Below are 27,676 nucleotides of genomic sequence, written 5' to 3'. Positions count from 1 at the left end.
AGTGTTTTATTAGGCTTGTCTGAAATGAGAAAGTTTCTTTTATAGAGGCGTACCCATGAATCAAAGGTGTGTCTTGATCTTGTAATTGAATATGTCATGTCTTCTCTGCGAAGGTCATCAGTACCTAAGTGTGGTTTTTAGAGTTAACAATAATGGTAGCATTTTTTTTCTTTTGCTACTATCCATTCATGGAAATGAAACTTTGCCTTACTTCAAAATGACTACTTCATGAATCTATGTTTTTTATTTCTTCCACTATCTATCTTTCGGTTGTCATGATAATATTCCAGTGCTTTGAATGCAGATTGGAATTATATTTCTTTTTTAGTGTTCCTTGTAATAATGCCAGGATCTTTTTGCTTAATAATCAGTCCATCAAACAGCAGAAAAGCTTAGATAACTGAACACAAGGGTCTGAAAAATATTAGGATATTTATGACTGTTCTTATGAAAGCATGCTTGCAGATGCTACATACTCGTTTTTGTTGTTTTTCTTTCCTTAATCTTTTTTAGAAATGGAAAAAAAGATAAGGGAGGAAAGAGCAGCAAGAGAAAAAGCAGAAAATCGAATAGTTCAAGCTGAAAAACAGTGTTCCATGTTGGACTTTGACCTGAAGCAATCTCAGCAGAAACTGGAACATCTTCTTCAGCAAAAGGAGAGACTGGAAGATGAAGTAAGTAAAAGGTTCATCGCTAATAATTTTCTATATAAATAAGAAATTGGAGTTGAACTGAGAAACAGAAAATTAAATTCACTTATGCTGAGCTCTTTATATAATACCACTCTCAGTGGATAGTTGTTGGCCTAAGTAGATTTAGGTGATTTCTATTTGTTTCTTAACTCAGGCATGTCTTGCATATTTGAACCTCAGTTCAACATAATGCTTTTTTTTTGTGTTTTCTCCTTTTCTAAAGAAAAAATTTGCTTATGAATTTGGCTGTGCAGTCTGATTGATGTGGATGATTTACAGGTCTGCGTTTGTTTTGTCTAGTTTGCATTCTTTCCTTTTGTGCAAGGAAATGCAACTAGAATATTGAGTGTGAAAACTAGGTACTAAGAATAGTAGCTTCATCCTTACACTTTCTTTACAGGACAGTGGGAGTGAAGTTCATAACACCTTTCTTAGGGGTCACAACTCACGTAAATTAGTTTTTATGTAGTAGGTAAGATGCATTTTTCCTAGGGTGAGAGGTTTTTAAGATCTGAAATCCATGGAGAGGTTGCAGACAATTTGCGTTTCTTTAATTCTTGTCTTTCAGATAAGTTAAATCAGGACTTTGAAATAAACTAAAAATCGGAAAGATTTATCATCCTGCAGCATCATAGCCATAGGTTCTCAGGGCAGCAGATTTGTGTGATTATTGGACTGAAGTGTTTGGAGATTCAGGAATATTTTGACGTATTGACATGGTGTAGCATCTAGTCAGTGGTATTTGATATAAAATAATCCATATGTGAAACCTCTTCAGCCACATGCAATTGGTTATTTAGCAAAGGCTCCTAAATGGAAATATTTCTCATTTAGGTAAGGAATCTGACACTTAAGCTAGAACAAGAGACGAATAAGCGAATAATGGCACAGAATGAATTAAAGGCACAAGCTTTTGAAGCTGATAACTTGAAGGGTTCTGAGAAGCAGCTGAAACAGGAAATCAATACCTTGTTGGAAGCAAAGAGATTACTGGAATTTGAATTGGCTCAACTTGCAAAGTAAGTAAAAACCTGAAGTAAAATGGAAAAAATTGCTTAATTATACATGTACTATTTTGCCTGTTCCTGCCTAGTGAGCAAATTTCTCTACTGCATAGGCATTTTTTCCTAAACTAAAAGAGTATTTTTAGCTCCATGTTATGATTCCTATGTAGCTGCATGTTATGATTTCTATGTAGCCTTCAGTGTTGGAATATTTTTGTTATGAGCTATGATTCAGAACAGTTCTTGGCTCACCAGTCTATGTTAAGAAACACACACACAAATATACATATACATATATGTATGTGTTTATTCCTCTTCTATTTGAATGACTTCTTTATGGATTGACTCTGATGCTACTTACTAAATCATATGGGACTTTTAGTACATGGGAATCAATAGTTCCCTTTAATTGCCTGATTCATTTTCTTAATGTTTTTTCAACTAACTTAAAATGAAGACATTTTTCATTACTTAGACTTCTATTATATATTCTTTCAGCTGGTTTAATGTTTCTCCATTTAGAGTACTTCTTGGCTTCTAAATTACATACTGAAACAATCATTGTTTTAGAACAAGAACTGTATTAAATCAGAATTCTAGTATACAGTGAACTGTTGCCCTTTGTGAAGTAATATGTATGCAAATGGTAGACCATTGTAGGATGCTGTTCTGGTTAGAAATTGTCTTTTGTTAGTAGCTGACTTTTTAAATGTTTTCCTTTTTTTTTTTTTTTTTTTTTTTTAAAATTCCTTCAAAGACAGTACCGAGGAAATGAAGGTCAGATGCGTGAGCTTCAGGATCAGCTTGAAGCTGAGCAGTATTTTTCGGTAAGACTTATAAGGAATTATATGTGCTACATTTTTAGATAAAATCATTTAATAGTGAATAGTTGAAAGTAAAATTGTTTTAATGTAAGTAACAGCCTGGCATAATGAGGTATTCAGAAAATTCTGCTTGAAATACAAACAAGGAGCAAAATATTAGAGAACTTTAGATGGTGTACCTAAAATGTTGTTTTGTTGTTTGTCAAGACTGACATTATATTGAGGAACTCTTACCTGAATTATTCATCAGAGTTGTTCCTATCCTGAGTTTAGAAAGGAGGTACTTTTCTAATTCAATGTAATTTCAAACTTTGTAGAGAGTTCAAAATCTCCAAACTTAAATATTGAAAATATTCCATGCTATTGATCTACCATGTATACATTTAAGAACCATAGACTCAGTAGTATTCTGCATGTATTCCTTACTGTAAAAAGCTACATTCTCTACACTTGAATCTCTGAAGAACCTGGGAACTCCAGGTAGCAAAATGTGTATCTGTTTAGTCTCTCTGAAAAGAAACAATAACATAAGATTCTCTGTAACACCTGAACTCAAGATTCGTTTGTGAATATGGACAGACTCATTTCTCTTTGGCAAATACTTTTAAATTTGTTTCTTCCTGGGAGAGGCAATAAAAATTTTTGTATTTACTAAACTGCATATGATTGTCATTTCAGTATCTGTTACAGGGGCTTTTTGTGCATTTCTCCATGACATACACGATGCAGAGCATTGTGTTTCTGAGTTTCTTTTTTCACTAACATGTAGTTTAAATAAGACATTCGTAATTCAGTCTGAATGTTTAGCAAAAGTAGTTTACTGTAGATCAGATTTTAACTTTGAGAATTACAGGTGGTGTTAATAATAACAATATAGTAATAAACCCCAGAAGTATTTCACAGAAGTCATTTGCATAAATCAGACCTCAGCTGAATCAGTTTGTTTGTACAGAAAAAACTTAAGATTCTAAAAGAAAAGATACATGGACACAAAGAGAATGCCACAGGTGAAAGCACAGAATGGTGTTGGCTTGTAGGATGAACATTTTGAGACAAGTGACGCTTCAAGAGGGTGCAGTTTTGTCCTGCTGTGTCCAGGAGACCTGTTCTGCTGTGCCACAGTGCTTTCCTTCTCTTTTTGCAGCATGTGTATTTGTGCAGCTATGTAGGAAAACTCATTAGAAAATTGAAAGCTGATTTGGTCATATCAGTTCCCTACCCAAAAGAAACTGCAAAGAAGCATCTGAGAGGAAGGAGGAAATTTCATTAATGACAGTATTGCCATGTGTTGGGGTTTGACAAATTCAAACTAAGTAATCTGAAAACAAGGAAGAGTTTCAGTATGGAATTTGAATAATGATTTTTTATGCTTTCTTTTACAGACACTTTACAAAACTCAGGTTAAGGAACTGAAAGAGGAAATTGATGAAAGAAATAAAGAAACCCAAAGAAAAATGCAGGAGTTGCAAAATGAAAAGTATGTCCATTATCTTTCTCACATGAACCTAAGTTTTTCCATGTAATACTATCTCACTCATGAATACTTTGAATAAGATGTAAGATGTTTAAATTCCTTTAGAAAAAGGCCCCAAAAGTGTTCTGTAACACCTTGTATGTGGCAAATACATAAGATGTTAGCTATACTGACTGACAAAGCCAAATACTGTTATTCATATTTGCTTTGGACATTATCATGTCTGTAAGAAGAATGACTTCTCTAAAAATTTAGTAGGATTCAAAAAATTTAAAAAACATTCAAATTTGTGGTAATTATATTACTTACCAACTTTTAAAATTTGATTATATTATCCTGACAATTACTTAATATATTTCTATAGTCAGTAAAATAATATGAGAAAAAGGTAATGAAAAGTCTTTGAAATTTAGTATACTTGTGATTACAGCAAAACTAGTTATTATTGATAAACATTTATTGTGATATGCTATTTTCTAAGCTATCAAACAAGAAAAAGATTTTAAGCTTGTTTTTCCAATTTCTTAGTTTATTTCATGTTCTGCAAAAAGAGACTGTAGCCTTAGGCATGAAGTACAGTTTCTTCTAAAGTCTGTGTCTCTTGTTGTGCTTGAGCATCAGCATTGGAAAACAGTCTGAAAGGCAGAGATTATGTACAGTGTTCATTTTGCACAGCATTTTGGTGGGCTAAGAAAGGGAAAAAGAAAAGATACTGTGCTAATATGGTGTGGGAGGAAAATATATGTGTCTCTGTGAAGTCGTTTATGAGTGGTAACCAGCATAAAGAAATGGGGAGGGAGAAGGTAGGCAAGACTTCCCTTATTTTTCTTAGTGTTATTTATTTGTTTTCTTACTTTTTTTAATGGATTCTTTGTGTTCTATTCCCTCACTATTCTCTGCAATCTTAAGTTCATCATAGGTGTTTCTTACTTGGATATAACTATAGGATATAACTATGGGAAATGTGGGTTAAGTTTCTTTTGATGGACCACTCTGTACATATAATGTAATTTTATTTTCTGTTCTTCAAAGGCGGGAGAATACATCTTGGTGTTTCATGGATGATTGAAATGTTAATGAAATCAGTGTCAGCTTGTTGCTGTAGCTTCTGTGGACCATCAAAAGATACAAGTGTACAGAAGGCAATTTTGTAACACTTGCTTTTCTTAAGAAACTAAGATAGTGACCATTAGCTGAGGTTTGATAGTCTTCCTGAAATTTTGGCATGTTTTGCATAGGAAAAGGAAGTGTTAATGTCCTTTTTACAGAGAAACACTCGCTACCCAGTTGGATTTAGCTGAAACCAAAGCTGAGTCGGAACGACTGGCGCGGGCACTCGCTGAGGAGCAGTATTATGAACTGAATCAGGAAAGCAAAAAAGCTGCATCAAGGCACAGACAAGAATTGACTGATAAGGACATCATCATAAGAAGGGTAATTTAACTGTAATCAATATAAATCTCTTCCAGATGGAAACCACAATTCATGGTGATAATAGATGAAGTCTTACTGGGATCATAAATGATAACTAATTAAGTATCTTAAATTTGGGGTTCACTTGAAACCTTAAAAATTTAAATTTCATCATGTGACCTCCCTAAAAAACAAAATTCATTAATCTGAGATGAAACCAGAATAAAAATCAAGTGAATGTGTAAAATTCAGTTATTAAGCCTTTTGTATTTACTTGTTGTCATTGTCAATTGTATTATTTAAATCTTTGAAATTTGTGGAGCTGTGTATTAGAGACTCTTAATGCAAAGTAACCTTGTCTTAAAAAAGAAATCCACTTGAGCGTCTTGAGTTTCACAACCCAAATCCCAAACTATAATATTTGAAGACACTTTATAGCATAGCTTTTGGATGTTAGTATGAGCTTGATAAATGTCTTTAACTGAGAAGTCTTAAACAGCAAGCCATATGTAGCATAGTTATTTTATCGTTGTTTCTTCCTGTTTAACATGATTTCTTAAAAATCCTGTGGGTGTAAAATTCCAGGTGTAACTAGACCTGGCTCAGTTGCTGAAAGTTTTCTGTTAATGCTGTGGAAAGATAGTGCAAATAGTGTTCGTTTCATGAATTTGCTTTTGTAAGCTTGAGATCTCCAGAATCCCACTATTTCTTAAGCAGCATTTAGAAGACTATCTCTGTGGCATCAAAGGAATGACTTCTTGCCAATGTATTTTTCTTTTCAAGTAGTCTGATAATTTTGTCAGACAGCTTGATGCACAGTTGTTTGTATATGCTTCAAACAAAACCTTTGTTTAGGAATACAAGTATGTTTGGTTTCTCATATGTATTTGTTATGTGATCCTTTCCTGGCTGTGGCAGTGAACATACATAATCAAAGTTGTCGTGGTTTTCCTTTCTAACTTTTTTCTTGTTTTTTTGCAAGCTCTGTACATATTTGCCTATGTCTGCTTTGTCTTAGAACAAATTTGGTTTTGTTTTTATCCTGCTTTTCATGATTTATGACAGTTATCTAGTAGTAAATTCCTTGTATCTATTCTAGAGTTTAGTGCTGGAGTTCTAGTATCTGTCAGCTACTTTTCTGTCTGGATTCAAGGTATCAGGCCTCTACATATAAATTTTTCCAAAGTACAACATTTAATTGAAAATTGCCACATTCCATAACCGACAATCTGACTTTTCTTAGGTTGATTTTTGATTCCATACTACTACAGTGTTGTCAGTTCTGCAATGTTAATTTTTTTTTTCTGGGACCAGGTGGATTTTGAGCTTTCTGGTGAATCAAAACAGCACAGAAGAATAGTGGCATTAAAAAAAAATTCTCATAGGCAGAAGGTCTTCTAAGTAAATGATTATTATAGAATTAAGGGTATTTAAAGTAGTAGTATTATAGATATTCTTAGAATTTATGTCAAGTTCTTTATTCTAAAATGTGTTTCTTTTCACGTAGCTGGAAGAAACTAATAACACTTTAACCAAAGATGTTGATTTAATAACAAAGGAAAACACAGAGATCAGTGAAAAATTTAAGAAACAAGAGGAAGGTATGTCATGTGTAGAGTTTTCATTGATCTTTTCTGAAGCACAATTGAATTTGAAGCATATGTGGAGAAATGGGAAGTGGAAGAAGACATGGCAGTTTATCTTCCGTGTTATTTTGGGCTTAATGTTTGCCTTAGTATTTCATCTTCATGCCTTTCTGCTATATACTTCTGGTAATTTTCTGTCATGGCAGTAGTGTTAAACTGGTAGTTTTTGTCTGTGCAAATTGTATTTTTCTCAAAAAGGGAAGCAACAGGAAAACAGAATGGAAAAAAAGATGCACTTATAGAAGTAATTAAGTTTAAAATACTTACCTTGTACTAAAATACCTCAAAGTTGAATATTATTTTAACAGATTACAAAATGAAAAAAGAAGAGGAAATCAATAATATTAGAATGCATTATGAGAAGAGCATAAGCACTGAAAGAACTCTGAAGACACAGGTATAACTTTTTATGCAATTTAATAGCAATAATTACTTCACATTAACAGAACTATTTCAAGTGTTTTGTTTTTTTGAAGTAATTCTTAGTTTCTTTGAAATTAAGTTTATATTAACCATGATGTACAGTATGCATTGTTAACTTTACCTTTGAAAGAATAAGTTTTGATGCTGTGTACTTTTCAGTATTACTTCAGTTGTGAATAAGGGCCATTTATGTTGGTGAAGGGTTTTTTTAATCATATCCTGTAACTAGAGGAACTGAGAAATTTTTAATGAAATGGTCTGCATATATAATTTTTCTTACTGGTTCTGCTTTGTCTTAACAGGCTGTCAACAAACTGGCTGAGATAATGAATCGGAAAGATTTTAAAATAGACAGAAAGAAAGCTAACATGCAAGATTTGAGGAAGAAGGAGAAGGAAAACCGAAAGCTCCAACTAGAACTTAATCAAGAAAAAGAGAAATTCAATCAGATGGTAGTGAAATACCAAAAGGATCTTAATGAAATGCAAGCGGTAAAATAATTTAATTTTTTATCACATTGTGGAATAGATATAAATATGTATGAGTTTGTTTTCAAAATACTTGGCGGCCATGTTTTTGGTAACACAGTAACTATGCATGTATATATAAATACAGCAACTAGCAGAAGAATCTACATACAGGAATGAGCTCCAGATGCAGCTGGATAGTAAAGAGAGTGACATAGAGCAGTTACAAAGGAAAATCATGGACCTCCAGCAAGGGATGGATTCTACCAGTGTTGCCAGTCTTCCAACAGATGAAACGGATGGAAATATTTCAGGTATGAGAAAAGTAGATTTGAACTACTTGGTCGTGTTGCCTACGCACAGTTTTGGAAGGTATTGTTTCAAAGAAGTTATTGCTTCTTAAAGTCTTCGGGCTGTCTAATTCTGTATCACATCTCCACTTCTTTTCTTTGTTTTGGTTTTTTTATTTCATACCTTAGTTGCTTATTTTTAAGTTCTAATTTTTTCCTCAAATCACACTTTCCTCTGTATGGCTTGGCATTACTATCATTTATATGCACTTCTGAGGAAAGAGTATCTTTGTATCTCTTGTTTTTCAAGTACAGTGATTACATTGTGCAGTATTTGGTGAATAGAAGACAGGGCCAGCACTTCTACATTATGATTGTGTTTTATATCTTGCATGCAAAATTGTCTTGGTCTTATCTCTTCTTACTCAGTCATATAGCACCTCTGTGACAGTAATTGCTGATGTGAAAAATAATTGGAAGAATTTCCATAATAAATTTATGGTTGTATGGTACTGTGATTTAGCAGATTAAAATAAGAACGTATAATACGGTGTAGCCAGCCATTTCCATATATCAGTACCAGACACTGTACTTTAAGACACACTGTTAGACTGGTTAATTATTTACCTCTTCCCTTCCCCAGCGTTTGAAATGTGTAATCAGTTAGTACTTTCACATGATCCAATTCTAAATCGCTCAATACAGGAAAAAAATATTTAGTGTAATCAGGTGTGCTTGATAATTTCCATACATCATAGTAGATACATCTTTTTTTTTTATATGGCTAAGTTATTTTTAGAATTCCTTGTGAAGTTTTTAATATAGTTTTGAAAAGTTTGAATTTCATTGTAGAAAAGTATTTTCAGACATACAAAACCAGAATACTATTTTGGGTATTTTATGACTTCAGTGGATGAGTAGTCAGATAAAAGTAAATAGAATAATTTTAGATGTGTCTTTTCCTGTTAATTCACTTCATGCTGCTCAAATTGCCACATTATAGCGTTTTTCCAGGAGTCATAGAATGATTGAAATTTCAGGTAGGTTATCAGTCTTAGTACATGTTTTGATGTAGTTACTCCTTTCTGTGTCTGTTTTTCTTTCCTATCTTCCCCTAGTGTATTTTTAGATCTTTATTTTTAGTTAATACCACAATGAATTTCATTTTAGAATAGATTTTTGTTCAGATAGTGGTATAGTTTTTTCCTTCACAACTTGCATTTTGTTCAAGAAGACTTTTGCACTCTGGAGTTTGATCTGTAAATTGCCATTTTGTAAAGATTCTGTCTTTTGACAACATCTTCAAGGCCAACTCCCATTGGAAATTCTTAGAATTATTAATTTGGTTAAGGAACATTTGTTTTCTTAGCTGTCACCTGCTAGGAATTCCTTCAGGTATTTCTGAGGTATCAGTACTTCTCACTCATTTTTCTCTTAGATACTAATTTTCAGGGTATTCCATTTAACAGTGATAAAAAAGAAATCAGAAGGATTTTGCTTATTAAAGTGTTTTTTCCTCCCCTCAAATTACAAATGGGAATCAAGCCTTACTGTTTTTAAGTGTCTCATAATTGAAGAAGACTGTAGTTCGTAATTTTAGTAGAAAATTTCTGAACTCTTTTAAATTGGGATCTTTAGGGGTTTTTTCTACAACAAAACAGACCGGATTTATTCTACCTATAAGAGTAATTTTGAACTTCCTCACTTCCCTTCTCAGCCATTTTCATTTGATGGCTCTTTTATATTACATGGAAAACATGGATGCTTCCATCTGGCCATAGACACCTTCCCTGGTTTTTTCTTAAGGGCAATAGTGTGTCAGTATGACCCCATTGTGCCTCAGATCTTGGATGGACTGTAGGAAAAAGCTCTTTCTTTGTCTGCCTCATTAAGGAGGGGTTTTTTCAGTTTTACCTCTGGAGATATGGGTAGTCAGGCTTTTGGCTGCGTAAGCTGTCACTTCCATTTTGAGGTGGAAATTTCAGTCTGTGCAAGATCTTTTCAAGTCAACTGTTAATTTCCATTGTTAATTAGAACATCACAGTTACTGGAAGTTCTGGTTGTCTTCAGTGAGGTGTCTACTTGTTAGCCCTCAACTATTTCTTTTTTGGTAGCCTTTTGTTTCTCTTCTCTTTTTTGCCCTTTTTTCTACACATGCCTCTGATTTTTTACTGCAGTTGTCCTGCTGGTTGTACTGTGTGATACAAGTAGAACCTCTAACAGATATTACTAGGATTTCTCTAGATTTAGATCATGCTGCCTTTTTTTTTTTTTTTCCTTTGTTTCTGAGTTGATCAGGATCTGAATAAGAAGCAATTTGGTAATTAAAAGAGATTAAGTGACATTAGTGTAGTCAAATTTCACACACTTGTCAAAGAGCCAGGCAGAGGGCAAAAAAGGAGTGCAGTAGCATTATAAAGATGAAACAAAAAAAGCTAGAGTTCAGAGTAAAGATAGCCCATGCCACAGAAAGAGAAAATTATCCAGCACACAGTTATTTTCCTGCAAACCCAGTAATTAGTCTACAAAACAGAAGGTGACATATTATAGTAGCTCACTCGCTACAGTTTTGTTGTATGATGTTGGTTGTCTTCAACTGTGAGCCAAGTTCCCATGGCTTCCATAGCCTAAACGTGGCCATTCCTTCAGAGCACCTTGAATAGCATCTTGTTTAAGAGCTGAATGTCATGAGTAGTCAGTAGGATTCTCTAGCTGGTGCACTAGTTCTTAAGGCAAAGGCACTCCTTAAAAAAAAATTTTAAGCAAATAAATGGTTGAATTTTAAAATAAGTCATTATAGTATGATTTATTCATTCTCCTGTCACAATAAAAACATTGCCAGGGGAAAAAAAAAAATACAAAATGATGTAAGCATGTTTAAAACATTCCATGGTCACAGTTCTGGCAATGGGTAGTCTTAGGTTTAACTGAGAAAAATTCTTATACTTATAAAATTGTAAGAAAAAAGTTCTCTGTTTAGAGAACAGACATAGACACAAAGAAATCACATGGTAGCACACTTTACAGCTGCATTTCATATGGAGGTGTTTTCTGTCTGCCACTGGCCTAAGTAATCCCTCAAATTTTGGTAGCTCCTAGGACAACTCACACTCTCCCAAGGTGAGGATTGGCCCCTTTAGACAATCCAGGCTATTCTCAGGCTTTTGTTTACTTACATGGGAAAGATCGTTATGTGGATGAAGGGTTTTTCTTGTATTCAGTTCTAGGAGTGGTTTGTAACTCTCACTCTTGATTATTGATTCAGATAGCGGTTCATATCTCAGTTGGTGTCCCCAGTGTTAACAGAGTCCTTGCTGAAACAGCTGAGGTATTTGCTTTTAAATGATGCCTTTGGAATGCCTTTTCCTTCTGGCTGGACGTAGGGAGTCTTTTTACTTTCATGATTGTAAACAGAATTCCTCTTTGCCAAGACAGAGCATAATCAGGAATGCAAGGGTTTTTTCTCCTAATCGTTACAGGGCATTTAACCTGTTGTGAATTGCTTCATTTCATCTGATTGGCAAGATCAATGCTTAAGATCAAGATTAAGCAATTGAGCTATCCTACGGGTTTAACTGCAGCACATAATATTTTACAGCATGTGTTGTAAATCATACTTTGCTCAAAGATAGGATGGAATAATAAAGGCGGAGCATTTAAGCCAGCAGTTTTATTGGACTCGGATAAGACTTCCTGGATTACCTGCAAGTAGCCTGAATAAACCTGAATAAATGCCAAAGCAAGATCCAGTCAGAAATCCTTGGTGAAATCCACAGTCTGCAGAAGGAAAAATCCAATCTCCAGGTTTTTGGTTGCTGTGGAAGACTCTTAGGAATAGGAATTCCTGAACATTGGAAAGAGATGCTCTGCTGTTCATAGAAGCACCCCCATTACATAGCTCCTGAACAACAAAAAGTCTCATAAAGCAGTACACAGTCATGGTTGTCTTGTGTGATTTTATTGAAGTTAGAACTTACTGTTAGAACTCTTACCATACTGAATCCCTGTGAATCCTGGTAGTCTGGATACTAGCCATGAAAATGTTTAGAATGCAAATCTGCATTTAAAATATTTTCAGAGATAGCTATAAGATCTGTAGCCTTTATGGAATTCTTTTTTCATATCCTATTCAGATCCAGCTAGCCATCAGATATTTTAGAGGCCTATCTTGGACTTTCTGGATTGTAAATATGAGGTATCAATTCTGGTATTTTTTCCAAAATACAGGGAAGTTGTCAGGCGATAGTTTTGAGCCTGTTTTTAAAGACTGGAATGGAAGATTGTTTTTCATAGTCTAGATAGCCCATATTTTCTTAATTACTTAATCAGAACACTCATAAATATTAGTCTTCTGGATCAAATATTTGTGAAGTGGCCAGATGAGCATTTGTAGTTGTGCTAAGTCTGTCAAGAGAAATGAAAATGCACTATAAATACTACTTGAGAGGAACTTTTCTGGCAGGGTTGGAATGAAAGAGCTCATCTCCCCTTTCAAGAGTACATTTGGTTCCAGATGAATTTTAGCTTTGTTGAAAAAGGAATACTTTTGGAAACTGTTACTTTCTACTGCAAGATGTTATTCACAGCTCAGAAATCATTTCTCACTCAAATATAATTTTTTCCCTAAAATAGGTTTGTAGTAGAGAGAAAAGAATGTCAATGGATTAATTTGGAAGACCTCATTTACTTCCTACTTGTTTTGAAATTGTTTTCAGAACATGCTGAAATAGAAGAGAACCTAGAAAAACTTCTTCTGTCCCTATAAGCATCTTGTAAAATTCATCATCACTGGCTCTTTCCAGATTTTCTTATGCCACAACTTCAATAGATGCTTCTTTTCTTTTAACAAGTCATCCCTCCTATATTTCTTTATATTCCTTTAGAATGGCAGTCACCCATGCTTTGTTCTTTATTAGCAATTCATCTCTTTGTTTTGCTATGGAAACCTGAGTTTTAAGATGTTTCTATAATTTCTAAAAATGGAAGAATCTTCTCTTAATGTAAAAATTAATCCAAGTATTCAAAACAATGTAAGCATTATCTGTGAGGCATGTAGACATGGAGGAAATAGATTTTATTTTCCAAAGCTACTGAGTATCAATAACTGGGGAGAGTCTAGGATAGCAGAGGGGTAGGATTGAGGGTTTTGGGGACCCTACCCCTCCAGTCCCTACAGTTCTTATGCAGATGTCAGAAGACAGGGAGGTACAAATTTTCTTCATTTTTCTTACTGGAATGAGTTTTCTTACTGGAAGTAAATTTTCTAACTGGAATGAGTTCTGCTGATGTGCTTTTCTTCCAGTTGATATCAGTAGTTCAGTGGTCCTTCAGTATTTTGAAGCTATTCTATGTGGGGAAATGATTCCATATTCCTGACTATAGTCCATTTCTAAATATTGTCTGCTGTAAGGCTAATGAGGGAATTCCTAATTATAATGCCTTGCTAGGCTGTCAGTCCAATTGTAATTCTACATAGCAAAGCATATGTACAATAACTTCTATACATTTGAATGCATTTCAGAGCTTACTGGGATATACCTCACATAGAGTTATTCCTGAAGGACAAAAGGAACCAGGTCCTCAGGACATAAATGGTTGTGGAGAATGTTTCCGAAAATTTTAACTTAATGCTTTTGAAGTTTTCAGTGCTACTATTACCTGGCTTGATAATTTTTAGTTTTAGAAACCACTCTCAGTTAGCTGGAAGGGCTTTTTAAATCAACAGTCCACATTAGGCAGAATGCAAATTTTCTTGTGGCCCTTTTTTTGTATCATGCTAAATTATTTCAGTAGTTTATTGGTGGGAACATACTAAATTACATTTCTCTTTCGAGAATTTTTCACTGAAAATTTGAGTAAAACACTTGTCTCTTATTCTTTATATCTAGTTGATTCTTCCTGCATTCCTTATTTAATTATCTCCTATGCTTATCTTCTGTGAGTAATGGGACACCCATGTAGCTTTGCTTGCTCTTGTGCTCTTGCTCCTTTTTTTGTTTCCTGTGGAAAATGTGGATCTGATTTGTTTTACTTCCTGCATCTTCCTGCTGAGTATTTTCATACAGCCCCTCTGAATGTTAAATTATGTTTACATTGAAAATCTCTTAATTTAAACTGCAATGTATTTTCAAAGCAAAGTCTTTCCTGCCTGGCTCTTTGCAAAGTATTTACGTACAGTATTTAGATGCTGGCATCAAGGAAAACAGCTTTACTTTTACTGTGCAGTAACTGTGTAATCAGATGTTGGCTTGTGATGAAGCATGAATTAAAGGCTTATATCTTCATTTTATTTAGCTGTGCTTTTTATTCTGCTTTGCTGAATAGGTGATTGCCCATTACCGCATGTAGTACATCTTCCTTTCTAGTAGCAGTTTGCTTTTGTGCTATTCTGCTTTATAATTATAAACACACAAAATTATTAAATATGTTTTTTTTTTTAACCAGAATCAAGACTTGAAGGTTGGCTTTCAGTACCAAACAAAGGAAATATAAGGCGGCATGGCTGGAAGAAACAGGTACAAACGCCTTTCTTCTTTCTTCTTCAATTTCCTTGGAAAGGTTTCTAGGCATGTGGTGAATTGGTTTTACAACACGTATTTAGGAAACAAACAAAATAATTAAGAGTAATTTAGTGTATGTACATTCTTGAAGAAAAAAAAAATCCCGAAAAATTCAAGTTCAGTGTGAAATCTTTAGTAGTGACATTGTGCAGATTTACAACAGGGGAGGAAATGCTTTACAATGAGCACCTTGGGACCATTAAAAATCACATTTCTTCTTTGAGTAAACGTCTTTATAATTCTGTTACTGAAAAAGAACCTCTTTGTGCAACTTGGCAGCACAGAGTAGGGAATAGCACACTTAAATTTTCTGAAGGTCATGGAAGAGTGCATCACACTGTAACTTGCCACACGTGATTTCCAAGGATGTTTCTGTCTCCCTTACCTTTAAAATGATCCGTTTCTCTTGAAAAGAACTGATTTACTCTCAGAAACAGGATCTCTGTGCTGGAATTTCCACTCCAAACAAAGCAGTCTTGTTTTGCCTCTGCAAAGGTTATGATCTGGTTCTTTGACACATCCAGTGTTCAAATTGAGATACTTAGAATCAGTTCCTGATTCTCGTTTCTGGCTTTTCAGTTCTCCCCTTTGAACATCTTTTAGTACAACTAAATACAAAAGTGAACATGGTCTTTAGAAATTTTTTTTTTTAATTTTAAAGGCTAATTGTATGAAACAGTTTATTTTCCTTGATCTTCCTTATATTCAAAGACTGCTACTGAAAATTACTGAGTTATTCATGACCCTTTAGAAATAACTTTCTGATTCCTGTTGAAAGGCCTTTCTCAAATGTTCCTATTTCCCATTCACATTCTACAACAGCTGGAAGTGATTCCTATAAAATTTAAAGGAGAAGGGATTCCTTCCTGTGAAAGAAGCACTTGAGTGTTTGTATTGGGCGTTTAGCTGCTGTACTCCTCCCTTGAAGTACTCCTATTTTCAGGGGGATTCCATGGCCGTCTTCATACACTCCAAATGTTTGAGTTCCAGACCTGCCTGTTTTTGCATCAATATCAGATCTTGGTGATTTGGCTGTAAGTTAAAACCACCACCTATTCTGGCTTGCTGGGAGTGAGTGATAAGTTCTGCCCTAATGGCAGAACTAATGGCCAGTCACCTTCCCCCTGCCCCTTCGAGTAGGGGAAGAACAAAAGCAGAATTTATGGATTCAGTTAACAGTTTACTAAGAGCACAAAGCAAGACTAAGAAAAGCACAATAAAACTAGTGATATTAATAGCAAAAATATACAGAAGGAGAAAGAGAAGGTACTTTACCCACAAAAAAGGTGTTCACCACCAGGAACAAAAAAGAGTGGCAAATGTGTCCTGTAGATCTGTTTGACTGCTAAGGCTGCTTGAATCCTCTTGTTATAGAATTGACTCTGCCTTGCACAAATCAGGGAGTTTTGTTCTATTCTGGATTATATAAAATACTGTGTCATTTTCCTGTCAGAATGCTTCTAGCACTCTTTTATGGTTGTTTTTGAAAATGGAGATTCTGTTTTGCATTCCCTGGCAACTGAAATGTAAAACTCCTGATAAATGCAGCTTCTCCAGTGAAAGACTACCAGAATTTCTTCAAGCATGCCCAGTTATAGGCATATTTATTTGCCTCAGGATATTTTAGGCAGTTAATCAATTCACACTTTCCTAGTTTGAATGCACTTTGGAGGAATTTGAGCTGCAGATGGATGGCTCAGTCACTAAATAAATTGGACTGATAAAGTTCATTAGCTGAGGTTCATATCAGTGAGACACAGTAATGAGGGACTATGTTCACTCACATGTGCATTCTGTTGGCTGAAGTGTACTGTAGCTGAAGCAAGCTGGCAGCTAGTCAGCCTCCTCAGGTGCTTCTCTTCCAAATTCTCCTCCAGTTTCAGTTTTGGGATGTATATGAAACCTCAAATATAGGCATGCCGAGATTAAATTAAAGGAAAAAGCGAAATGACATTAGGAGCGTAATTGGATTGATGCCTGAGTTGTTACAACTTGAGCTGCTGCATTTCTGACTCAAATATCAGTAGCACTGATGTTTTAGCCCCATGCCCTCTGAGTTACATAGCTTAAGTTAGAAAGGGGTGAGTGTGGAAAACTTGCTTGAGAATAAACACTTCAGTTATACCTGAAGCTAACACTGAAATGGGTTTCCCTTGTTTTTATCTAGAGCTTCATTTCATCCCAAATAAAGATGATAAAATATGCTTCAAAAACCACTGTAAAAAGAACTACTGTCAGAAGTTTTTTTTATATTCACAACAGGATATTGATACTGTTGCATTTAACTTTTTTTTGTGAGGTTAAGTTGTTCTTTCACCAAGGCTTATATATAGTGTGATAATTGAATTCCCTTACAGTCAGAATTTGCATTTGTGATAGTTGTAATTTAAGGGTTTGCTCTTATCTCTGAAAGCAAAGGTGCACACTTCAAAGGTGAAAAAGGCATTAGTTTTCTATTGAAGTGGATAAAGGAATTGAAGTACAGTCTTTGTCTTCAATGGGAAAAAATCACAGGAGGCTCACACACAGCCTAGTACTTACTCAAGCTGATCAGGCTTTCTGTTAAAGAATTGTGACAAAATGCCCCTTCATGACTTTTTTTAGATGTATTTCAGTAATTGACATTGACAACTGTAGCTCACACCTTGCACAGGACATTTTAAAAATGCTGTTCCATAAACTTAAGGTGGTGTTCATACTCAGGTTTTGAGGTCAGATTCAAGTCCTATGTAAAATGAGGTTGAAACCTCCCTTTGTAGAAGGAGTACACATTTATTCAAATTATCAGTATCTGCATTATGCAGAAATCCATCCAGTTACCTGCCAGTACTTGGAATTCAAGATGAACTATTGTGTATTCACACTCATGTTTTTCTGTCCTTTCACCTCCTTCTGAGTTATATGTGAATCTGGACATCAGTGTAGACAGAGCTGCCAGTTTACCTCCTTTTAATTCTCTTTAGTGTCTCATATCTTTCAGTTCCTTCTAAAAGATTTGAAACTGCAGGGGAAGGAACAGCCACAGCTGTTGGTGAGCTTATGCTTGTGGACAGTTCCAGCAAAGATGTTGGACTAGCAACTCCCAGTGAAGAGCAGCAGGCAGTGAATTGCAGTCTTGAACTTACTGGGAAGAGCTTAGGTTAGAGGTGTTTATCTTAACTATCTCAGTGTATTTGTAGGTACCAGACCTCTGTTTCTGCTGATTCGTCTTGGCTCTTTATTTTACCAGACCATTAAACTGGAAGTGTAGGAAATAGCAGGAGCCATGAGACTCTGTTTTTAGCCTGCCAGCAGTTTGCTGTGAAGTACCAGTGAGTCCTGCAGGCCTGTAGAACTAGAGAAGTTTTTTACGTTATCAATAAGTGATAACTTTTGCATTGTGTCACTCACAGTGATACAGTAAATCTCATAGTAACCTGCCAGTAGCAACTGAAATTTCTGAGTTTGTGTACAGATGGACTTGCAGAGTCATCACAAGCATTTCAGAGTGATCCAGTGGCAATGTAGTCACTGCAACTGTAGCATTGCAGAGCTGTCCATAGTGCAGCTGCCTTCAGGATGATTTAAATATCTCCTGATGACAAATTGAAACCTTTAATTTACTTGGCTTTTTATGTGTGTGTGGGAGTATATTAGGATAAATAATTGCTTTTCAAAATGTAATTTCAACTGTTTTACCCTTTCTTTCCACAGTATGTTGTGGTGAGCAGTAAAAAGATACTGTTCTACAATGATGAAAAAGACAAGGACCAGTCTAATCCATCTATGGTACTAGATATAGAGTAAGTAAAGTTATTGCTAGTTTTGGATACAAATTGACAAAAGAGTGGAGTGTGTGAAATAGCAGATAGCAAATCCAGGAGCTTGAAATAAAATTTCTGTAAGTAATTTTTAATTTCCCATAATAGTTGGCAAATGTCTGTCTATCTGTATTTCAATGTACCATTAACAGAACTTCGATAGTACTTTTTCTTTGTCCTATGATTGCTAAAAGTGAAAAAGAGAAAGGATCATTTCTGTTCTACTCCAAAGCATTTCTAACTTTTCCAGATGTTTTCTGTTTAAAGTAATAACATATATTAATTGTGATTCCTTTACATTGGTTATACATGAGGAAAATTGTCAAATATTACTGAAGCCCCTCTTTGGTACATGACTGTGATGTTTGAGCAGCTGATTGACATTATGGGATCTTACAGAATAGTAATTGGAAAAAGGTTTTAGAATTCCTGAACAGATGTATCAGGGACTAACAAATACAGTGGTCTGGAAGGAATCTCAAACTCAGGAAGTGCTTAAGCTGCCAATTGCTCATAACCAGGAAAAGAGTTATTTTCTCTTTGAACTGTTTTGTACTCTTTTTTTCATAAACATCTGATACAGCTACTGGTGAAAACAGGATGTTGGGAGAGATGGGCTTAGAGTCTTGACCCAATATAAGATGATGTTTGTTCAATTTAAATAGTATTTTCAACAGCATGTGCCCCGGGTTTCCTTTTGTGATGTTTTGGCATAGGTTGTTCATCAAGCTATAACATGATTTATTAAAAAAACTTACTGGATAGTATTCTACTTAATATGGTTACTTCCGTACAGGTTTTCACTAAGCTTTTCTAGCGATAATGTTAGACTTCCTAGTGTTTTGAGGAAATAATTGAAAGCCTTTATGTTAAGTAAATTTACCATGTTTGATCTTGTCTCCATTGTAAGATAACCCTCTTTCCATGCTGTGAAATACTTTGGTCTTTTGTGGGTAGACAAAATCTATATGGTTTATGAATTAGTTCGTAAAATCATAGTGCAGTGTTGAAGTAGGTCGTGTTGCTTGCATAATTTCTAAGAACTTCAAAGCAGTTTTATAATGGTTCTGAACCATACATAACATTTTAGAATTTTCTGATTCATGTTTCTTCTCATCTAGTAAGCTGTTTCATGTCCGGCCTGTAACTCAAGGAGATGTATATAGAGCTGAAACTGCAGAAATTCCTAAAATATTCCAGGTAAAAAGAAGTATATTCTCCTGTCTATTCAACTCTCTTGAAGAAGTGGTGGCTTCTGTGAAGAGGGTATAAGAGTACTTAGTGCTTCAACAATAACACAGCAGTGTTTTTTTTTCAGATTCTCTATGCTAATGAGGGAGAATGCAGGAAGGATTTGGAGGTAGAACCAGTACAGCCTGCAGAGAAGACGAATTTTCTAAATCACAAAGGCCATGAATTTATTCCCACGTTATACCACTTTCCAGCCAACTGTGAGGCCTGTGCCAAACCTCTCTGGCATGTCTTTAAACCCCCTGCTGCCCTAGAATGTCGAAGATGCCATGTGAAGTGCCACAGAGACCACTTGGATAAAAAGGAGGAATTAATTGCACCATGCAAAGGTAATACTCATGGTTTGTTTGTGTTCTGTGTTCTCCATGTGGTTAGGCCAAACCTGCTAAACTACTGAAGGTGAATGAAAGCACTTCAGTTTAAAATTAAACCTAAAACTAAAGTTCCACAATTCTAGATGTGGAAGTTGCTGTTAAAGCAAAAGGCTGTTACACTGCTTATGAACAGGCAACTGTGGCAAACCTGTGTAGGGAGGCCTATGGTGGTGTAACTGATGGAGCTCTGCTGATGCCCTGAGAGCACAAGGTTCCCTAGAGGTTTGTGCCCAAGTACTGGGCAGCTCCTTGGTGCACACATCATTCCCTCTGCACTTATACCTGACCCATGATAGGGACAATTGCAGTGGCTGTATCAGCAAGCTCTACTAAGACCTTGCAGAGTGGTTCTTCAGCCACCTCACATACTGGAGTAGAAGTTTCCTCCTTGTGCTGCTGTGAAGTGGAGCATTCAGGGTATGTACTCTGGAACTTGGCCAGGAGGCACCCACACAACTTGCCAGCTTATTAAAATTGTAAATAATTTCTCATTTCTTGAATATTCATGTTAGACTCAAGAATCTGACTGCAGAATAACAAATAGTGAAAAACATTATATTCATAATCTTCCCTGCTATTTGCTGTCTTCCAAAAATCTATAAACAAATTCCATACAAGAATGTATATAATAGGTGCCATTGTTCCTTCCAGTGGCACAGTTGGTGTGTCATAACTCTTACTTTGACAAGGAGCCCTGGTTTTCACTGACTCATCTTCCTCCTTTTTCCTTGTAGTGAGTTATGATGTAACTTCAGCAAGAGATATGCTCTTGTTGGCATCCTGTCAAGATGAACAGAAGAAATGGGTGACACATTTAGTAAAGAAGATCCCTAAGACTCCACCATCTACTTTTGTTCGTGCTTCCCCTAGAACTTTGTCTACAAGATCCTCAGCAAACCAGTCATTCCGAAAAGTTGTTAAAAATACTTCTGGAAAAAATAGGTGAGAAATAAGCTACAAAAACTACAGATCTCCTTGGCTAAAAAAGCCCCTCTGTCTATAAGTCCTATTTCATATGAAATTGTGAAATAATTCCATAGTTACAGCTGTTGAGCTGATTTGCTCAAATCTCAAAGGAAAGAGCAGAATTCTCCTGTTGTTATGGTAAATTTATCAGTTCTTCACATTTGGTAAAGGTACCATGGAGGTGGTACCTGGCCTGCCAGGGCTTGGCAGGGAGCTGTTTGCATTTTATTTTTCCTCTTTAAAGGCAAGGCTCAGTGAATGTGTCGGTAATGGCATTTAGCAACAAGGGTGATCCACAGTCATCCCATCCATGGATTGACTCAGAGCTTGTGTATGCTAGAATTCTTTGTGACTGGGGCTGGAATAAGAAACTTACAGATTCTATCTATTGTGAAGCCAGTTCTTTTGTTGTGAGGCCAGTTAAGTAGTAATTCTGTTCTTCCTCCCTGCTTATTCATTCCCAGTTGTCTTCTATCCCAGCAGTTGTTTTTGTAAACTATTTGTGACCCTGTGCACTAACCAAGACATGATGTAAGACCAAGACACTTTTTTTAATGCTTAGGTTACTGTAATCTGATTATAACCTTTATTAGCTTTAGAATGCGGTATGTGTGTTGTTTTCTCCCCAAATAACTGATGGAATTGACAGTACAGAGTGGAAACTAGTGTCTCAGTAAGGAAAGAGTCTTCTCCGATTGACAAGGCTACCCAACATTCCTGGCATGAAATGCAATAAATGCAGACTTTTGCACATAAGAAGTCATGAGGTATATCATGAAACATCTTCCCTGAAGAAAACAGAAGAGAAAAAAATATGAAAGACAGAAAGGGCATTGGTTTTCTTGTCCCCAAGACTTCCATCCTGAAACATAAATGATCGATCATAGAATGGTTTGGGTTGGAAGGGATCTTAAAGATCATCTAGTTCCAACCCGCTCTGCCAGGGTGGATCAGGTTGCTCAGTGAAGTGCTGTATGCTTTGTATGGTACCTTTATTTCAAGGATAATCGGGATTTTAAAAACTAGTTACTAAAGGCAGACAAGGATACCAGAACTGGTTAAAGAGACATGTGACTGATTAGTAAGGTTTTTCAGTGAATCTTGGACCACTTAAGACTGCAAGAAAAAGCCTATCATGCTGCAACATAAAAGGATTAGGTAGAAAAACCTCCGGAACTGATGATGTAAGAATCATTAATACTGTTTTAGAAGAATTTTAAAAATGTGACACTGCATAGTGTTAGTCAATGTACTCCGCAAAATAGATGTTAAATTAAGGATCTTTTGAAGAGGAGGTGCTCTTGGACAGTAAAAAAAAGAAGAAAACAGAACAACTAATTTCTCCTAAACCAACCTACCAACCAACTAGCCAGTGGGGTTGGAAAGAATTGTTTTAATGTCTCATTTTCTTGCATCTTTAAGGTATGGTAATTGGATAATCTAAAACAATACTTGAAAGATACTGATAGTACATTTAAAAAATCATCCTCTGTTCTTGAGTCTACAGATTCTTTCCCCCCGCTGCTGATCCTTGCCTTGGTAAGGATAGTGCATACTTTTTTATTTCACATTGAGATGTTTAGAATTGTAGACTTTCTCTTCCAAAAGACTCTTTGAATTGCATTCTGAGTGAAATGCTCTCCATTTATCCTTGTGAGGTCCTCTGGTAGCTGTAATAACCAGCTTTCAGGCATAATCCTATGGGAGAAAAATCCATTTTCTTAAATCAATTAATTGATTTTTTGTCACTCAGTCTTAATAGAAGTGCTGGTTTGGAGTTGCCTCTAGCAAGGACAATTGCACAGCTAATCTGTTACAGAAAAGGTTTGGCTATTTGAAAGTTTACAGTAGCTCTTAAAGGAATGGGTATGTTTGGGGACATCAGTTACCCAGACTATTGCTGTTATTAATCCTAGTGCCATTGTCCTGTTGAGAGTGTTACAGAATCGCAGAAATACACAAGTTGGGAATGGAACATTTTTAAAAAATGAGAAACACCATTATTAAAGCTCTGTTTTAAAGATCCTGAAGATGCAATGGAGTCTAATAGCTCACCAGCACCAGAAGGAGGACAGCTGCACATTCCTGAGCTTTATCTTGAGTCAGTTCATGCTTCACAGATTACCAGAATGAACTGATCTATTTTTTAGCAGAAAATTAATCCAGGAATGTTTTTCCTAAAGGAAATCAAAAAAACCCAAAGCAGGACAACAAAAGCAATCCAACCCTAACTCCACACAAGAAAAGCTTGTGATTTTCTGTTGGGTTCAGAAGTTGCAGTGGTTTGAGGGAGAGCCTCAAGAACAAAAGGAGGAAGGGTGATGGTGATGTTCTTGCATGAGTCAATGTCAGGTCAGATCAGCTGTTCCAAATATTGCAGCCTTGTGTTTTCTCCATCTGTCCTGGTGTACAACTTCTGCTCACACCTTTCTCCACCACCCAAGAAGATCCTCCAAGTTTTTGGGAAGAAATAAAGCTCTTAGGTTTTCTGTCAATTCAGAAGCTAATACCTGCATGGTATCTTATCTCTCTAGCTTCTTGAATTTATCTGACAAGCTGTGACATGGATCAAACACTTAACATTTACATTACTCTTCTAGACTGGCAACAAATCCATTGGTGAACTCGATAACATAACTGGTATCTTGCTTCTTGATTATGTCAAATACTAACAGAGCTTCTTAGAACATGTAGTTAATTACAAGAAACTGTTTTAATGCTGCATGTTGTAGTCAGTGATTGTGGAGAATGAGCATAAGGCATTTAGAGAGGCACAGCACTTGAGCAGCAGGAGTGCTGGGTATGTGTGTGCTCCTGCCTGTCATGCTGCCTGAAAATGTCTGCAAGAGGCAGGTGGGGGCCCTTGCACCTCCCTCATGCTCGAGGAGCTCCTTGGGTGTCTTTGTGTCACACTCTGTCCCCGTCAGACAGCTGACAGTGGGCTGAGTGGAGTGAGGCCTGCATGGCACCTCCAGAGCAATGTGAGCAAACAGTGAAAAGATTCAGAGTTCACTGAGGAAAGAAGCATTAAAAAAAGACCGGCTTGGAACTCTTCATTCTGGCAGTTACACTGTGGACATTTTTCAGACAAATTTTTTGATTTGTATCTATGAACTAGACAAGTACTGCTGTGAGGGGCTATATCCAGCCAGTGCCCTTATATATTCTGTCCTGTATGTTTAAAAAGAGGAGGCGATTTATTTTAGGAAAATCCACTTCTAATGTACCAATGTTTAAATTTAGCTTATTAAATAAATTCACAGTGTAGCTTATGTACTGAACACTTAACTGATAGCACAGTATCTGAGCTCATCTGACAGCCTGTTGCTGCTTAAAGGGGAGGATTTGCCCTCTCCATCTTCTTTTCCTTTTCTGTCCTTGGATCCTAGATAAGTGCTCAGAATGATCCATTTTGGACCCTTCCATGAAGGTACACAGTTTAGTTTCCTGACTGTCAAAAAGAATGTAGACTAACTGTGCCAAGCTAGTGAGTGGGTCAGTGCACTGAGAAGTGCAGTGATTGCCAAAGCTGAGGACAGGTAAGTAGGAGGATGCTTTCCTAGGGTCAGGAAGGTGATAAAGCAGAGGAACAGCAGGCTCTTTTCCTCTCAGGAGGCAGTCAATTGTTGGATCAGCCTCTATGAACTCAAGACGCTGCATCCTCCCTCACCACTTTACGTAGATGTGGAAATCAGAGAAGCAGCAATGATTTTTATGGGATATACGTGTCTAGCTTTTACTAAGTATCTGAAAATTGTTCTCTTGTCAGACAGTATAGCAGAACTTGCTCTCGGTGATGGAGTCCTACCATGTAAGCAGGCATTAACTGTTTTGTTGAATGGATAGAGACTTGAGCACGTGCTTGAAGACATTTCAGTACATTTCATTCAGGGTCTGACCCACCTTTCTTTGCAGTTGGTAGGCAATGCTTCCTTGACTTCACCGAGAGGTGTCTCAGACCCATTGAAAGGAGCTTCACATATAAAAGTTCATCCTAAGTTCTATTCCTCATTTTAATAATTTATCACTAGTGACTGTGAATTAGAACTTCATGATGAACTTGCTGGCATTTGCAGTACTGCTTTGAGATCAAAATCGACACTTCATGGCTTACAGTCTGCTGATTATTCACGTTATATTAGCACAGCTGAGGTCTTTTGTTTTAATATAGTTGGACTTGGGCACTTGGTCAAGTTAATGCATGTTTGAAGAGGAAAACAACCAACCAGCCAAAATTCCTGTGCATCAGATAGATGAGCTCTGCAACTGCATGTGCGTGCTCTTAGCCTAAAGAGCCTTTTCTTGTCCTGCAAGTGAAAGAGAGTCACCTTGCATTTGCCATGAATACACACGATTGTTGATTCTTAATTCCTTACTTGTAAAGCTGCAGTAATATCATCTGTCTGATCTCTTTGTTTACTTAATGTTGTTAGAAACTGAGAACAGTTTGTGGAAGATGATGTAGGTATGATATTAGTATTGTAACTTGTCAGTTGAAAAAAGAATTCTGTTAAAGTTTCTTCTTCACTGAGGCTCTTGGCAAACACACACTAGTGTTACAAAGCTAATTTTTTATATTTGCTATTAATTGTCTGTTTTTTTCTTTGTTCCAGCTAACCACATGTACAGTGCTTAATGGAACTTCGTGGGATGCAGTCAGAGAAACAGGGCTTTTTTTAACCACACAGAGCAGTGCAGATGGGCTGTTGTTCCTTTCAACATAACTATCACAGGCTTCAGGGTTATGATCGCTATTACTGTCTCCTCCTTGCTTTGGCACAAAAGCACGCTGAGGGTGTTTAATTGCGGGTTTGCCTCAAGGTAGATTAGATTAATTATTACTATGTAATGCAAGTTAAAGCAAGTAAAGCTTAGCTAGGTGTATAAAAAAGGTGCTGCCTTTTTTGATTTTTTTAAAAAAGCCAATGTTCTTTGTACCAGTGGAAGAAAAGGACTGTAAACCCTGTGAAAGGGATATTTATGTCAAGATGAGCATATGAAATGGAGTAGAAGAGGAAGGTTTCTCAGTGAGAAGGTTTCTCAGTGAGCAATTGCTTTCAAGACTCTTAAGCTGTGCTCTTGAAGACTGCAGAACTAGCTTAAAATGAAGCCTTATATCACTTGAACATCAGTGCCTTCACTGCAGAGTTCTTTACAACCTTAATGCTAACCACCCACTATGGAATGTATCAAAGTGTTAAATATTTTGCATTATGCTTTACAGAATACTGATGCAGCAGGTTTGTAAAGGGGGGAAAACAAGTAATTGCCTTTAATCTATGCATTGTTGCCAAGCCATACTGAATTATTTTATTGTTAGAGGCACTAGAAACTAACAGTAAAAAGAACCACCAAGTTGGAAGCATATTCTGGGGTACATCATTTCTATTACTGTATAATATATTGCCTTACAATTTTAAGTGACAACGTACATTAAGTTAACAAACATTTAAGAAATATATGCACTGTTTGAACTGTAAATTATTCTTAGAACACTTTTACTTGGTTTTACTTTCTTCTTTTAGTGCCTTAATTTGAGGTAATTGTATTATTGCCATGTCGATAAATATGTAGAAACTTAAAACTAAACAAAAGAAACCTCTATAAAACTATTGCATATCAGTAGTTTTTACTGAACTTTAATTGGTTGAAGTATTGTAGATGCTAGATGCATTTCTAAATTAAGTACAACCTTTGGGTGAGAATTCTTCTTATTAAGAGACTGATTCTTGTTCGTAAGCCAAGAGATGTGTAGGCAATGAAAAAAAAAAGAAAAGCAAAAGCTCTGGGTATTTAGGAATTTCAGTAAATGCTGTCAGACTCTTGCTTTGTAGCAGGAATACATCCATGGTATGGGCAGTATGGTTTTATTTTATTTTATTTGTTAACCAAATACCTCCTCAGTAATTTATAAAGGCTTTGCAGTTGTGTATTAAATAAGAAGCACTGGAATACTGATAACGTCCTTAGGACTATTTGCATGTTTCAAGTGGTATTGAAATCCGCACTGATGGATATGTAATAATAAACATATCTGTTATTAATATGATAATGACTCTGTGCTCATTTAATGAGAAATAAAGTAATTTATGGAAAGACCCTTTTGAAAATGACTGGCATGGTGTTTCTCCTGACTGCAGCTTATACATCTTTCTAAGCATTCAGACATTGCAACAGTTTCTGAGTACAAGGTGCATTTGCAACATAATGCCCAGGGCAGTCTGAACTTTTTTTTTTTTTTTTTTTAAACTATTCCACATGTACAAGTAAATACCATATTAAATGTTTTCATTTCCTTATTCTCATGGCCTGCTGTAGTAGCCTAATTTATATTTATTATTCAACCACCACCTGAGCTGGCCGTGTGACTCCTTCATCCATGATGCAGGTTTGGAGTTTCAGAAATTCTGCTTATTTGTGGGAGGGAACACTGTTCAAAAGACAAGGCAGTTTCGTTGGTGGATTACCCAGGGAGATTTATGGACAGCTAGT

The 27,676-nt window shown here is 36.0% G+C and overlaps 1 protein-coding gene across 1 annotated transcript in view; it reads left to right on the top strand.

Moving 5' to 3' along the window:
* Positions 1 to 27,297, top strand: part of ROCK1 (Rho associated coiled-coil containing protein kinase 1) — an 83,146-nt gene extending 55,849 nt beyond the window's left edge. The window contains exons 19-33 of the mRNA XM_066329667.1: positions 514 to 674; positions 1,527 to 1,711; positions 2,454 to 2,523; positions 3,903 to 3,997; positions 5,263 to 5,428; positions 6,915 to 7,008; positions 7,362 to 7,450; positions 7,779 to 7,967; positions 8,092 to 8,257; positions 14,678 to 14,748; positions 18,487 to 18,575; positions 19,715 to 19,793; positions 19,912 to 20,173; positions 20,953 to 21,160; positions 25,798 to 27,297. Of these exons, the coding sequence (XP_066185764.1) occupies positions 514 to 674; positions 1,527 to 1,711; positions 2,454 to 2,523; positions 3,903 to 3,997; positions 5,263 to 5,428; positions 6,915 to 7,008; positions 7,362 to 7,450; positions 7,779 to 7,967; positions 8,092 to 8,257; positions 14,678 to 14,748; positions 18,487 to 18,575; positions 19,715 to 19,793; positions 19,912 to 20,173; positions 20,953 to 21,160; positions 25,798 to 25,801 (1,928 nt within the window). The 3' untranslated portion in view covers positions 25,802 to 27,297. The remainder of the gene's footprint in view (positions 1 to 513; positions 675 to 1,526; positions 1,712 to 2,453; positions 2,524 to 3,902; positions 3,998 to 5,262; positions 5,429 to 6,914; positions 7,009 to 7,361; positions 7,451 to 7,778; positions 7,968 to 8,091; positions 8,258 to 14,677; positions 14,749 to 18,486; positions 18,576 to 19,714; positions 19,794 to 19,911; positions 20,174 to 20,952; positions 21,161 to 25,797) is intronic.
* The last annotated feature ends 379 nt before the right edge of the window (positions 27,298 to 27,676 follow it).

This window comes from Sylvia atricapilla, chromosome 1, assembly GCF_009819655.1.
Source record: "Sylvia atricapilla isolate bSylAtr1 chromosome 1, bSylAtr1.pri, whole genome shotgun sequence".
In the NCBI taxonomy this organism is placed as follows: Eukaryota; Metazoa; Chordata; class Aves; order Passeriformes; family Sylviidae; genus Sylvia; species Sylvia atricapilla.
This window is presented reverse-complemented; position numbering and strand designations above follow the sequence as displayed.